The following is a 14,991-nucleotide window of genomic DNA, read 5'->3' on the forward strand; positions in this document are numbered from 1 at the left end:
AGTGCAAGCTTACTTGATAACCTTACTTTGTCCTGCAGACCTTCTCTTTTTTGTCTGTTTTTGTAAGTTTTTTTTTTCCATCTACCAGACCACCAGGAATAATAAGCTGAAAAAGCGCAGTCTGCTTTAAAAATAAGTTACAAGTGCTGTGCTGTTTTTCATCTTCAGAAGTGCAGATGTATTGCTCTGTGTGGGTTGTTTTTTTTTGTTTTTGTTTTTCCCTCGTAATCAAAAGATGAGTATGGTAGGCATGGGGAGACTTTGACTTCAGATCAACGTGTCTATTGCTTGTTCTGTTAGTATTACAAAACTGTAAATTTGGAGAAACTTGGATCTTCTTCGTCCAAGAGAATTCCATTAAAAGCTTAAATATCAAAATAACATTTCAATTACTATCTGTATTTGTACAAATAATGTCATTCTGAGAACAAATGCCTAAATAGGCAGAGCATGATTAAAAGACATAAGGGGGTAGTAACACATTCCTGAAGAACTTGTCTGGGACATAATTCAAGATGCCTGTCTGCTCATTCAAGCTATTATCTGTCTTGGTCTGGAAGAAGCCTAGTTTTGATTAAAAGGACTTGGGAGAATGTTTCTGCAGAAATGCTTGAGATGATACGTCAACTTGTCAGCCTGCAGGCTGATCTGAAGAGCTCAGCATGCCCCACGAGGTGTTCATTTCTCTGCTGCTAAGCCAGAAGGAAGCTGGCAGCTATATTTCTTATTTGTCAGTTAACATATTTTTCTATAAAAAGCTGGAAGATGGGTGTGTTGTCTTCATAAACAGCGAGGAGCATGTGGTGTTTGTTTGTTGTTGTTTTCCTGTTCCCTGTGTTTTGAGTAACGGATTCTTAAGTTACCTCTCAAAGCACCAGAACAGCAATACTGGAAATGAATGTGCCTCATTCATCAGAAATTATTGTGGGCCTCATTTACTCTGGAGTCATTTAGATCATCTTTTCAGACTAACGCTTGATAAGACATATCTAAATCCTCATATTCCTTAAGTGATGAGTTTTGAAGTTAGAAAATAACATAATTTGTCCATACACTGTGGCAAAACTGTAAATCTAAGCAGTGTCTCTGCGGTATTTCTGGAGTTCTTCCTTTAGATTTCTGAAGGACATCAGTGTAAGTGATGTCTGGTACTGCTCAGTACAGTGTGCAAATATTTGTTTTTGTAATGACTTTAGTATGTTGTACAGCTACTGTTGTGGATATTTGAAAGATTTTTCTCCCTTGTTACAGACACTGATGATTCGAGACTGGTGGATGTGTATGATCATCAGTGTGATGTTTGAATTTCTGGAGTACAGTCTGGAACACCAGCTTCCAAACTTCAGTGAATGTTGGTGGGATCACGTATGTACTGCATAAATCATTATATTTGTGTCTAAACTGAGGTATATATTTTAAAGGGAGGGGGCAGGAAATGGTGAAAACTACGTTGCATGATGTGCACGACCAAAAATGTATGTATGGCTACTGCAGCTCAGGAGCTTTGGCACTTCTCCATATTGAGCTTGTTATATGTTAGTCACAGTTTGTATAATTTTGCAGGTTTTCAGACTTCTCTGTGGAATGGTAACTTTATTTCATGTGGTTAAATATTTGTTTTGGTTCATTCCACGCCAGAGAAAGACTAAGGCTTTAGCTGAACATTTTGAAATATTTGATGATGGTACAAACCATCAAGTCTGAAATTAAGAGAGAGGCAAAACTTTGTGTGGAGAGTTTCACGTGGTGATTTTTCTTGTCTGTTAAGAAAACAGGCTCAGTGCAATTTATGTCCAGCTCTTCCTTCAGCGTAGACCTATCTTTACTGTTTTCTGAAAACAGTCAATATTGCTGTGTTTAGAAGTCCTGCTATGGTGTATAAAAAGCTGCTTGGAAAGATAAAGGTTTGGCCTTACTGAAAAGCTTTATGGTTTTTATACTTTGTAGTGTATAACCATTCTTGTCCTAAAAACACTGCTCGTGTGTGTTTTTTAAAGTCAGAGGGGCTAATTGCTATTATCTAGTTTCTCTACGGAAAAAGTAAGCTCTGTAGCTTAAAGTGTCATACTTCATTTTCTTTTTCTTTTATGTGTTTTTCATATTCCTGTGAAATGTAAATTGGCTACAGGAGCAATCGAAGTTATCTGCATTCAGGGCACACAGCTCTGGTTCTTATGTTATTTCAGCTTGTACAGTCCAGGTTCTTTCCCAAGCTTGAGATGATTTGCTGTGTGGTTCTGTTTATGAAAATAAATGCAGTTTGCATAAAGACATCAAGCAAAGGCATTTCGCCTTCAAAAAACTTCTAATGAAATGAACATTGCGCTCTCCTTCCTCAAATGAAGAGGGCAGCCAGTTTTTTTCTCAGCTCAAGAGCTCTGTCTCTAGAATGAGAGAGTAAGGCAGAGCATGAGGAGAAATCACGAGTTTAATTTCACATCCTGGAGATAAGTAATTTCTTTAGGAGGCAGTCTGAAGTTTAGACAGCATGTTAGGAACACGTTCAGACTTATGTTGCTGTGTTTCAAGTTATCGCTTAACAGAGTGGAGGTGAATAGTAAATAGGAAGAGGTCTATTCTGCAGCAGAAGGAATGCAAGAAAAGAGGAGTTAAAGCACAAGTATTTTACAGATGTTGGCTGTAGCAGACTTGGGCAGTTCAGATTCTCTCTCCTGATGGTTCATACACCACTCTTCTGGGAATGTCCAGTCCTTGTGTCTGTGTCTGCACATAAATGTATTTATAGTATTTTCCTTTTTTCAGAAGCTGTACTGTTTCTTTACCAGCATCACTGTTCTTTCTCCTTTCAGTGGATAATGGATGTTATCTTATGTAATGGATTAGGAATTTACTGTGGGATGAAGACTCTCTCTTGGCTTTCTTTGAAAACATACAAATGGCAAGGACTTTGGAACATTCCTACATACAAGTAAGTTGGCGTGGAAAGTTAACTCTGCAAGCAGTAGCACTACACAAAGTTTGGGACCCTGTTTAAGACCTTGCTTGCTGATGGGATTATCCTGTTAATGTGATCTAAAGAATCCACATGTGTTTAAGTGACTCAGTTATCTAATAACTTGACACAACATGGAAGCTTGTATATGATAATTTTATTTAACTTGCACACAGAATTGTTAAAAAACATACCTGTCTGTCATGAGCATTGCCTGATGTCTAGGAACTGAGGGTGTCTTGTGGAAATTAGGCTGTATAGTGAAATTGTAACTGGAGATTCAGGAAACCAAAGTCCAGGATCAGGCTCTTTCATTCACAGCAAGGATCTGTTTGCAAATAATGTGTTCCCCAGTAATCAAAACTTTGTAGTAATTGGGATGCTGAAACTTTTAATTGAATAAATCTCTTGTAGTGTTCTACTGGTAGGGAACTATTCGTGTCTGTAGCGTTTCCTTGCTTAGCAAAGCAGAACTGAGGAACTGCTTACTACAATGGATATAATCTACTAAAAGTTAAAATGATAGTCCAGTAACGGGCTTCTCTTTAAGAGAAAGCTTGAAATGTTAAATCTCATTAAGTAGTATTTTTAATGCAGTAAATGGAGGCATTTCACATATGTGGATTGATGTCTGAAATGGAAATGTAGATAGATGTCTCTTATCTGCCATTTCTTATAATCATAACAATGTGTTCTGTTTTCAGAGGCAAAATGAAGAGAATTGTCTTCCAGTTCACCCCCTATAGCTGGGTTAAATTTGAGTGGAAGCCAGCATCCAGCTTACGCAGATGGCTAGCAGTTTGTGGCATTATCTTTGTAGTAAGGAAACGTCTCTGTCTTGTCTTTATCATCTGATTTGATGTTTTGTAACGCTTGACTATGCAGAAGGTAACTTAGGCTGAAACACTGGCGTGGTGATGTTTCTTTAGCTGAGGCCAGAAGAGATCGCTCCTGAATTCTGCAGAAAAGATTTCTATGTCTCTGGTGCAGTCTACAGATTCATTACATAAATACTTTTTTCTCGCTGAACATCACTGATTGGCAATGTGAATGATTTAAACTGTGATCTACACACAATTCAGTGAGTAACTGCTGCTAGCAAAAACACTGGCCTTGGGTGGAAGGGGCTTGTTTCTCTCTGCCTCAAGCAGATACATAACACATTCCAGCTGGAGAGGACTGTGGTCAAAGCCTCAGGCTGCTGTATTTTAGCTCTGGGCAGTATGGCTCCTGATGCCTGCAGTTTTGCCTTGGATAATGTTTTTATACAGACTTAAATAATTCTGCTATCCTAATTTTTGGATGTTTCACTGAACATGTAGTACTTGACAGTGCTAATGGTATCCAGCTTGACCAGTGCAGACAAACTCACCCCATTTAGACAAAATTAAATGTTTGTTTCTCCAGCAGTTGAAATACATTGGAAGTCTGCCTCCTTGATTTAGCCATCTGAGTGGCTACATTGTGGGAATGCATCATCTTGAATTCATAACTTCCATCTCACAGTCATAGGTGTAGCACATGGCTTTGACATGGAGGAAAAATTAGGCATTTTTAATGCTTCTTCCCCACTCCTGCTTCTTCTCAATTAGGAGGCTTTGGCCTTTGTGGTATCCATGGGATGTCACTCGGCGCAGTTTTGAGCAACTCAGGTTTATTTCAATTCAGTAACTGTCAAATTTAACTTAATAACAAAAAACCCTTTGTGGTACTTACAGTGATGCCAAAGACAATGGGCGTTAACTGGCTTCTGCTATGGTACAGGATATAACTGGTCTGTGTATTTTGTAACAGTTGCTAGCACAGCATACTTAATCATCTTGAAATATGTAGAATATGAAATTGAGTGGTGGCTTACTTTGAAGTTCCCTATCCCAGCTTGCTGAGTGGGACAGTCAGCTCATAAGCCACCACCTCCGTCTTGCTTTACATTAACGTCACGTTGCAGATTGAGTGTGCTGCAGGAGCAATATGCTGTCTGTAACGAAGCAAGCAACATAAAGCAGTGCCAGCAGGGATGCATCAGGCAGTTTGCAAACCCTGTTGAAAAGAACTTCAAATCACCTGATTTCTGCTACATAAAACACTTGCCCAGTTCGCATAGCGTAATGGACTTGCTGAGGTTCCCATAGTTGATGGGAGAATTAACGTAAATGTGCCTGTATAAATAAAATTTGTGTTTGCTTTAATGGTTACTGTGTGCATACTCCCAATTTTTTTTGCACTCTGAAGAAATCATTTTTAGGTGCAGGAGTAGATTCTGCAGCTGAGAGGTTCCATTGAGTTTATACTATATTTTGGTATAATAATGTTTCTTGTAGCAAAACATAGCTGCAGCTGATTTCCAGTTTATAAACAGCTTCACGTATTGGCATATACTTCTGTATTAAGCAACACTTAATGCCTTTTAATATCATTTCTTCTGAAGTGAGAAACTTGTGTCTACTTGCTCACTTAATCGCTTTCTTAGGACAGCTCGCTTGAGAACATTTGCTATAAATGTGTAACCGGTGCTCCTAAGTTGGCTTTGGCAGTGGTGGTTGCACAACTGTTTAAAAAAAGGTAGTGGGGGGGAAAGGCATGTAAAAACACCAACCGGGATTCATTGCTACTGTCTCTTGTCATTTTGGGTTCCCTCGATGGAATAATATTTGGAAGGAGAAGTTGGAAGGAGAAGCTTTTTGCTTTTAGGATTTATTAGTAGTTCTGAAGGTACTTCAAACTCCCGATAAACTTGTTTGACACTGGGGCGATGCTTGACCAGGTTTCTTTTGTGTCCTGTGCTATGCACAAACGTGTACATGTTTTTTTAACCTCTTCCAACACACTCAGCAACTGGGGGGGATGTTAAAAAACAAAACCAAAACAACCCACCACCTGTTCTTGGTCGTTATTGCAGAGGATGATGGTGGGTTTGGTGATACCATAGGGCATTGTGGAGTCAGTGAATAATTGGGTGGGGGTAGGGGGGGGTCATGCATGGGTGCAGGGAAATTCCAGGCTTCATTCAGTGAAGTCTTCTGAATGTAATTAAAATGTCCTTTTTCTCAGTTTTTATTGGCAGAGCTGAACACATTTTACTTGAAGTTTGTCCTTTGGATGCCACCAGAACACTACTTGGTCCTGTTACGACTTGTCTTTTTTGTTAATGTGGGAGGTGTGGCTATGAGGGAGATCTACGACTTCATGGATGACCCGTAAGCCAGTCCTCTTGTGTATATTACCATGTCAAGCTTCACTTGCTTTATTCTGTATTTGCTCCAGTTTGCTCCAGCTTGTTGGCATCCATCTCAGCTTGTTGGGGACAAAATGATCTAACCCCAGATCATCTGCTTTGTTTTCTTTTGGTTTGGAGGTAAAATTCTGACTGCATCTGGATGGAGAACAGCTGTTAAGGGCATTCCATATGCACTGTTTTTAACCTCAGATTTTAATAAATGATCACTCTTTCGAGCATGTAACGTATAAATTAGCTGGAGTGCCACTGGCTTGTGGGCAGGGGAGTACTTAACTCCATTTTCAGATCGATAGCCAGGAACTATAGTCCTTAGTAGTACCTTCTAAGGACAACAGGGTCCAAACTAAAAAATCTGTTTCTTAAAGGTGCTTCTTTTCTTGATCTGTCTTCCAACTGGTTCCTGGTCCCCTGAAGCTCTCATGGCACCCTCTTGCACATCAGCAGACCCTACAGTAAAGTATACTGAAGGCAAAGTGCACCTATACGCAACAGTGCATGTACTTTCAGACTGTTCCTACTTAAGCATCATATTTGTCCTTGCTGCTTTTGTTTCTGCAGACCATGTAAGATCAGAGAATGCTTTGTTCTCAAAATCGCGTTTTCTTTTTAAGTTTTAGTAGTAATGTCACAAATTGCCTGAGCCCACATCTTTAAGTCTAAGACAACGCCTGGCTTCAAGGGGTGCTCATTGTCTGTCACTGACCAACACAAAAAGTGTCTGTGTTCAGAATTTAGGGTTCCACCATTCTCTGAAGATCAGTTTCCATTGCAAGGCTTTGACTCCTAGAGCTGGGAAGAAGGGCCAACCCACATTGCTTAGGCGGATTGCAGGACATTCAGCAGTGGCAGGCTGCCCCTGCCTTTGGTGTCGGACCTACTGGTTTGGGACGTGCCTCCAACTCAAAGGTAAGAAGAGGTCTCTACCTCTCACTGGTGAGCTCCTCTCCTTAGCACCACTCCCCCATCTTCTGGTCTTTTTGTTTGGGTTAGAAAAAAACCAATTCCTTTGCCCTCTGTTCAACCACATGGCATGACATTGAAATTTATGAGAATCATCAGTCACCAGTGCCTCACTGCTAATTCTTTCCATTCTTTCAATGAGCTGGAGAAATTCATCAAGCAAGCAGAGACTCTCATCCTGAACTGCATGTCTTCATCACTGCCACCACCACCTACTGGTCTGTTTCTCTTGGTGGGTAAGGTGATTAACTCCCTTTCTTCTGAGGTTCATGGCTCTGCTTGATGCACCACAGACCTGACCTCACCAGATTGTTCATGAAAAATGGTGGAACCTAGCATCAGGTCTTCCCTGATACCTGCTCTGTAAAGATTCTTGCAACTGGATTTTGATTCCTTCATGCATTTCATGTCATCCAAGCAGAGATCATCTGCCACCATTTTACTAGTGTATCTGGGAGTATTTTCAATTGCACATCATTTTGAGCCAAGGAACTTAGTGGAGTTCCTTGATGGGTTCTTCCTGTTGTGTTGTAGGGAGAAGCTGCTGAGGAAGAGGAGGCTGTATGGGAGGCTCCCAGCTAACACCACACAAGAAACCTTCCTGACCTTTTCCTTTTGGAAACTCATTCAACAACTTTATGGACAAATGTTGGAGTATTCCACTGACCTTCCTTGTCAGAATCATGGCACAATGCCATGTCTGTTATTGATGGGATTGTCTGAGATAAACAGATAAGGTCTCTTCAGCTAACATTTCTACTTTCTGGACTAAATATTGCAAATCAAATACAAAAACTCTTTTTTCTCATTCACAATTCTTAGTATGTGCAGAGAGCCGTAGGACTACTTGCAGGAACTTGATCTGAGCGTGGTGACAAAAAAGTATCTAGAAGGGAATAGTCCAAGAGAGAGGTGGTTCTTGAAGTTGTTCTCCAACTCTTAGATATTCTGTGCTCCTATTCTAGTTGATATGCTCTGCCTCTGGAGTTCTTGAGGACTGGCTAATGAAATGATCCTGACCAGAAATGCCACAATGTAAGAGGACCTGTAGCAGCTGACCTTGCCATACCTTCCTGGTTTCTAATCTTCATGTCTCTTCCAAGGGGTCTGCATTAAGGCCCTGAATTTTAAACTCATTCATCAAATTAAAAAAAAAAAAAGGATTTTCTTTAAAACCTTTCATGAGAGAAGAACTAACTCTCTTCTTTGTCAGCCTTAGGGCCTGCGCAGCTCTCTGTTGGAGTTACCTTGATTCTTCTGTCAGTGTGCTCTCATAAGCTAGTGAAAGAAAACAATGGCAAATCAGGACGCGGATCAGCAAAGCAGAAAGCTGACCCAGTCATCTGAACAGCTTGAGTTCACAGTGAGAGAGGTTTCTTTTTTCTCTGTCCATGTGTTATGGCTAGTTTCTGCCTGGTTAATCTCAGGTAAATCACCTGGAGCAGTTTCTGAAGTCCTTTCACCTTGAGTTGGTCTAGGCAGGATATTTTTTAAAGTGGAATGCACTCATCCCATCTGCATCAGCAATAATCCACACTCAGTTTACTGTATCATATTTTTTTCCAGTGTATTTGGTCAATGTTGTGAAGTTTGAACTTATGCATTGGTGTCAAATATGGCTGTCGGGCCTCTTGTTAAAGAAAATGTGTGTTTTGTGTGCTTGACTTACTATGACTCCCCTAGATTCAGGAAAGCATCACAGGAGAGTGAAGAGAAACTCTGTTTGCTTCCCATGCTTAGATATTTTTCCAGATACAGAGACTCCAAGGGGATTCAATGGAGCAGATGTGTCTGAGCAACAGCAAAATGCCTGCTGAAGGAAGGCTGCTCTCAATGCAACTGCTGGCAACTGATGAAAAGAAGGGAAGAGAAGTTGGGAGCAAACGTGCAGTCACAGCTCCCTCTCCCCAGCACTACTGGAGATGCCTGGGGGTCTGTTCTGACCTGAGCAAGCTGGGCATTATACCAGCTGGAGGTGGCAGGCTTGTTTCTCTGTCTCACAGAGAGAAGCATTAGCTGAGCAGCCCCTCTCCAAGGGCAGTCCTAATCAGGGATTTGTTAGGTGGTTTCTCTTTTGTCCGTTTTGTGGCAAAACTGGGAAGGAAATACAGCCCCAAGGTTTTATGTGGCCAGTGAATATTGCAGCATTTACTAAGCTAGTGTCTAAGCCATAGTTACAGGCCCAACTAGAATTTCCTGTTGCTGCAATGCCTTAGAAGCACTGCAGATGTCATCTTAACATGTCCATTTATCTCTCCCCAGCCCACTGAAGGTTGTTAAAACACTTGGTCCCCATCTCCTTTGTCCTGCCCTGGTAATTATGTCACTATACACTGAGGTCCTCCTGGATGCGTTTCACTCTGCATCTTACGCTGCGGTAGGAGCGGAGTAACACAGTAAGCTGGACAAAAGAGAAATGGCCTGGTAGGAAAAGGTACATCAGAACACGTTATGATAAGTGAGAGGGCAAGGCCCCTCTGCGGCCGAGATTCAGAAGGCGGGTGATAGAAGAACAAAGCTTTATTCTACCAAGTGTGAAGTCACCTACTTGGCTATGCTGTTGGGCAGCAAATCCATGTGTACCAATGGTGCTGTGGTGGGCAGGATGCCAGTGCAGCCCAAGGCAGAGAAAAGGTCTTGTGCTGCCCAAACAGAGCTACATCTGCTATATGAATCATCTAGTCTGACAGGTTAGTGAAAGGGAAAAATGTCAAGTCTAGAAATGACGTTAGCAGACAGGGTCAAGAAATGCAGGATCTAGCTTGCTTAGATCAAGCAACTTACCTAGGTTTCTAGTAATAGTCTGACTGTGAGGGTACTGACATTTCTTGAAGGACAGTCAGTAGGTATTTTATGTATTTCCCATGCAGGAGTACGTGGCCCAAAAGGTAGTGTATCTCCAATCTCTCGTTCTGCCAGTAGAGCCTCTAAATAGATGTTTTGGTTGTACTGCAGTTTAATTCCTAGCAGTTGTGATTGATTAGTACACTCCTTCGCTAGGCTTGTACAGAACAGTGCAGTTTCTAATTTGCTTGTCTGCTCCTGCTTAAAAACAAACCCTGGGGATTAAATATTAAGCATGTTTTTGCTTCGAGGTTGTGTTGTCCTAGAAGTAGAACACCTTCCTTGTGTCTCCCAGTGACTTACCCTGTTGTTATTAAGCTTTCTTCTGTTAAAATCCCTTTAGAGGTCATTAGTGACAGCTCACTGAAAACCTACTTGGGAAGAGTAAATTTCAGAATGCAATTAATTATCTAGCGGTTAAATACAGGTATGGCAGTGTGACTTGGTATTTGCAGGAGTAATCTAGGAGTAGTGCTCCTACTTCATACCTTACCCTGAACCTCAGATAATCTCAAGGTGGTTGGATAATTTTTTTTTTTTACTTGGATTTACCAATACTCTGAAAGTAGGGGTACTTCTTGCATCATGCAATGTTGGAGTTTAACTTCTGAAGTGTTTTCAGGGCCTCTGAGAGGAAATTAATACCAACGTGGAAGCTGTCAGCCTGCATGTGTGTGTGTAATCCAGACCAGACTTACAGAATTGTGCAAACCGAAATGAAATTATTACCCCGGCTGTCTTTTTATGAATAAATATTTCTCCAAATGCTTAGTTTGGTAGTAATGGCTTTGCTTTATCTCTGCATTTGTTTTGCAGGAAGTTCCATAAGAAGTTGGGTCAGCAGGCCTGGCTGGTTGCTGCTATTACTGCCACAGAGTTCCTGATTGTCGTGAAGTACGATCCCTACACGCTCACACTGTCGCTTCCTTTCTACATTACCCAGTGCTGGATCTTGGGGATTATACTTGTGCTCACCTGGACAGCCTGGCGTTTCTTCATTCGGTGAGAAGTGGTTGTGCTACGTCCAGGTCTGGCCTGGATGTTAGGGGTGGACTGTTCTAGGCTTCTGTTCAACAGCGTGTTGAATGTCAAATGTATGCTGTCGTCAGCCTTCAGTGCCTCCTGAAGAGGGACTACAGCTCTTTTGGATGGGTAGAGCTACAGTGTTTCTCTGTTAAGAATTATTAAGTAAGCAGGGAGTTTTCCATGAGTGATCCTGGCAGTTTTCTTTATGGATCAAGCCTCTGGTAGCTGTGGTCTTTGTGGGACTGCTTGCGTTATTGTTGCTGTAGAAGCAGGTGAACAGTTAAGTGCCTGACTTCATGCGGCTTTCCTGGCTGAATGTAGAAGGCAACTAAGGTTAGTGTTCTGGTTTTTGTGTGCTGTGATTTAGACAAGACAAAGATGTTTACGGCTTCACTGCAAGAACAGTACTGCACTGCAATTGTCCAAGCTGTCCTAGTGTTAGCAACAAGTGAGCCAACTTAAACCCCTTGGGTTTGGATGCTGCTCTGTGCAGGTTTAAAAAAAAATAGAAGCAGTACAAGGCTGAAAGTATTACAGTGTGATCTCTGGAGCAGGCCCTGTGCAACAGGTTGTTGTTGAACTTGCTGTTGTGTTATGCTTCTGAAAGAAGTGAAAGTAGCCAGACTACTAGCAAGAAACAGATCTCAAATGAATGCCATCAGCAATTTCAGAAATTTCCAGCCGAAATACTCAGATGGGTTAAGTTATCCCCAGGGTGCTTGCATCCAGAACAGAACTGGTTTATTGTTTTTATTGTATACTGAAACTATTTATTCGCATCACTGGTATACACATCTGTTTGTTTTTCTTTTTAGTGACATCACCTTGAGGTATAAGGAAATAAGAAGACAGAAGCAAGAACACAAATATGAAAAGGACAAGTGCTTGAGCAATGGTGATGGACATTCTTCAATACTGGATGAACAAAATGGGAACAAACTAAGGGAAAGGAAACTTTGAGCAACAGACAAAGGGCTAAAAAGAACTCGTTGTGCTCAAGTTGGCCTGGTGGACAGTTTCAACCTTATCCTACCTAACTTGTTTCATTGTTAGTTTTCCAACATGTGAAAGTCCTCTTGGGGGAAAAGATGTCACATTGACATGTGCACCCTTTCTCCTTGTGTACACCTAGTCAGAGTCAGAGAAAGTCTGTGTAGAGGGAAGTCAGAACCAACACCATTGCAACGAGATGGGATCTTCGTCCAAGCGTGTTGTATGTCTTCCTAGCAAACAAGGTTTGGAGACAAGGGGCTTTAAAACAAAGCCCAAAGGGAATCTAGCTGACCTATTTCCAGTAAACTGTGAGATTTCGATTTTGACGTTTGGGCATTAGGAGCACTTGTTTTGGAGTGTGCAGATACTGGCACAGGAAATGAATTTTGTTTCTTCTGCTTGAAAATACCTTGAGGTGTGGAGTCAGATTGTGTAATGTGTTCAGCCACCAATTAACAGAAGTGCAGCGAGATAAAACATAGATAAGCTGAAGCTTGTGAACAAGTTGCGTAACTTGCACAGAATGTGATACAGTACACTACTGTTACAGCCCCTGTAATGCAGGGGTTATTGCCTTTCTCTAAACTGACTTTCGATATCCTGGAATAGCTTACAATAATTTTATGTTATGTCACAGCTCTAGGGAGACAGAAGGACTTCTTTTTTTTTTAATCTTGGTCATCTCTTAAATATAAGGGAGGGTTAAATAAGAAAGGTCAGCCCGCCTTTCATTTGCTTCATGGAGTGAAATCTATTACAAACAGAAAACTGGGAGTTACTCCATCCATCTTAAGTTATTTGCCTTATTCTCAGCTCTTTGCTTGCCGAGAGGATTTAGTTCTTGGTGTCTGCTGTACAAGGCATGTCCTGTTCTGCCACCTTCAGAGCTGCCCCCTTCTCCTCCCGAGGTAGCTCCAGGCTGAGCAATCTCCTGAGTCCAACTGGAAAAGGTGTTCTCTGCAATCACGCACAAAATAGCCATTACCATGCTGCCATCCCTGCCAAAAAGAACAAGCGGGAAGAACGCGCATCGTTCCTCACTGAGCAGTGCGTAGTGGAGGTTTGCAGGCCAAACTAAACAGCCTTTTTTTTTTTTTTTGCTCATGACTCAGCATCTAGGAAAATAAATTAGAAACCTGGGCTGCATTTTTTCAAGTCGTTATTCCAAAATGTAAGTGCTACAACTAAGCATCAATTTGGTAAACCCTGCTCTAAGCCTTTGCATTGGCCCCTGAGGCACTGATGTAACCATATCACTTTTTAGATACAATGATCTAATCTGGCTCTTAAAGGATATTTTTCAGGGAAGTGTTTATCCAGAAGAAAATTACATAAACAACACCAGTAACATTTAAAGAGCACAGCCCCAAACTTTTGAAGTGGCAGACTTGCAGAGCTGCTGGCTAGCAAACATCCTCATTTCTGAGCAGTTTTGGTCCTGTACATGAACAACAACCAAAATCTGCATTTCTCTAGGTTTACAGAGTGACCCAAATATTTTCCACCCCTAAAGAACGGACAGTTAGCAGTAGGGCGCTCTTCAAGTAATGGAGCATTAGTTAATTAATGGGTTGCATCAGAAGAGCTCAACAAATGAAGCAGTGTTCGTGGGCCCTGGGGCCTGCCCCAGTCGCTTAGCAGACAGAGAGGAGGATGACCAGTGTAAGAGGTAGCATCCATCTTCTTCCTCGAGTACGTACAACGTCCTGTGGATAGTCACTCAATGGCTGCTCTTAAATCCTAGTCTTTTGCCGCTCTGAGGTAGTGAAGAATAAATGGCTGTGCAACTCGATGCTGGCAAGTTTGTAAATGGGCAGACGGTGCTGAGTTGAGCGAGTATTTATTTCTATGCCTTTCCACCCTGAGTCGTTCTAATTTCCAGCTTTCTACCAGTCCTGTGAACTGTTCACTGATTGTTTGGTAGCTTGTACCAGTGTGTTGTGCTTGTGTAGTCCCAGCTGAGCGAGGCTCAGGTCAGTGTATCTCCATTCCGTCTGTGCTGGTTATCGCTGTGGTGCCCCGCTGATCTCTGCCCTACGACCACCTCGAGGCTGTCTCAGGAGCTGGCTGGTAGCAGGCACACCTGGGGGGGGATCTGTCACTGCACCTCCCTCCTCCCTGCCCCGCCAAAGGGCCACACGTGTACATCTGAAACAACTGGTGAAGCGTACCCCTTCCCAGTAACAGTTCTGGAGCTTTGACCTGATACGTAAGACACTGACTTGTGTTTGTCTACATCCATCTACATGGCTCTTATGGTTAGTCTGGGTAACTGAACCGGTGTAATAAAGTGATGTTTGCTGGTGTGTTCTTTGGTACAACGTGCCTGTGCTCCTCGTTTGTCTTGCTCGTCACCTCAAAAATGGGGCTGAGGGGGCTTGGCTTGAATGTCCCTTGGTACGAAAACTACCAAATGCATCGGTGCTGTCTGTGACGGGTCTTGGGCCTTAAGATAACCACCGTGTCCAGATTTTCAGAGAAATGGATGGTACAAGCCCTTGGTCAGCTGTTGCAATTCAGAAACTTCTTGCAGGATGTTTACACGGGTGATCTTTGCACGGTAAAGCGGACGTGAGCTGTGCACACATGTTGAGTAATGTTGCAGTCTCGGTTCTTCCTTTCCAGATTTCATGTCCAGCATTGCAGGTGGGCTCTAATCATTGAAATCTTGCCTGGTTTTAGAAATCCTTTTGTGATCATCTCTCTGAGAAGCAGGCAAAAGCAACTTCATACAGAGATGATGAAAGGACAGCTGAGAAGCTTTACTTAAATGATATTTGCAGTGGCATAAGATGAGACCACCCCCCGTGGAGATGAAAGAGGTGACTGTCTCCCACGACCACGTGCATCCTTATCTTACCGCAGGCTTTCTTAGCTCACCTTCCTTCTCAGAAAACTGGAACAAGGTAGCGTCCTCGTGTGGGTATGCCATAATATTTGTAGTGAAGTTTACCAAGGGTAAGTTGTTGGGTTTAAA

The 14,991-nt window shown here is 42.1% G+C and overlaps 1 protein-coding gene across 3 annotated transcripts in view; it reads left to right on the plus strand.

Annotated features, from left to right (window-relative positions):
- The window catches only part of PTDSS2 (phosphatidylserine synthase 2), a 40,640-nt gene extending 26,308 nt beyond the window's left edge, over nucleotides 1-14,332 (plus strand). For all 3 annotated transcript variants that reach the window (XM_083839527.1, XM_083839528.1, XM_083839529.1), the window contains exons 7-12: nucleotides 1,252-1,365; nucleotides 2,811-2,929; nucleotides 3,658-3,772; nucleotides 6,005-6,150; nucleotides 10,812-10,997; nucleotides 11,837-14,332. In XM_083839527.1, the coding sequence (XP_083695653.1) occupies nucleotides 1,252-1,365; nucleotides 2,811-2,929; nucleotides 3,658-3,772; nucleotides 6,005-6,150; nucleotides 10,812-10,997; nucleotides 11,837-11,981 (825 nt within the window). In that variant the 3' untranslated portion in view covers nucleotides 11,982-14,332. The remainder of the gene's footprint in view (nucleotides 1-1,251; nucleotides 1,366-2,810; nucleotides 2,930-3,657; nucleotides 3,773-6,004; nucleotides 6,151-10,811; nucleotides 10,998-11,836) is intronic.
- Nucleotides 14,333-14,991: the final 659 nt, after the last annotated feature.

This window comes from Anser anser (genome assembly GCF_964211835.1).
Source record: "Anser anser genome assembly, chromosome: 5".
NCBI lineage: Eukaryota > Metazoa > Chordata > Aves > Anseriformes > Anatidae > Anser > Anser anser.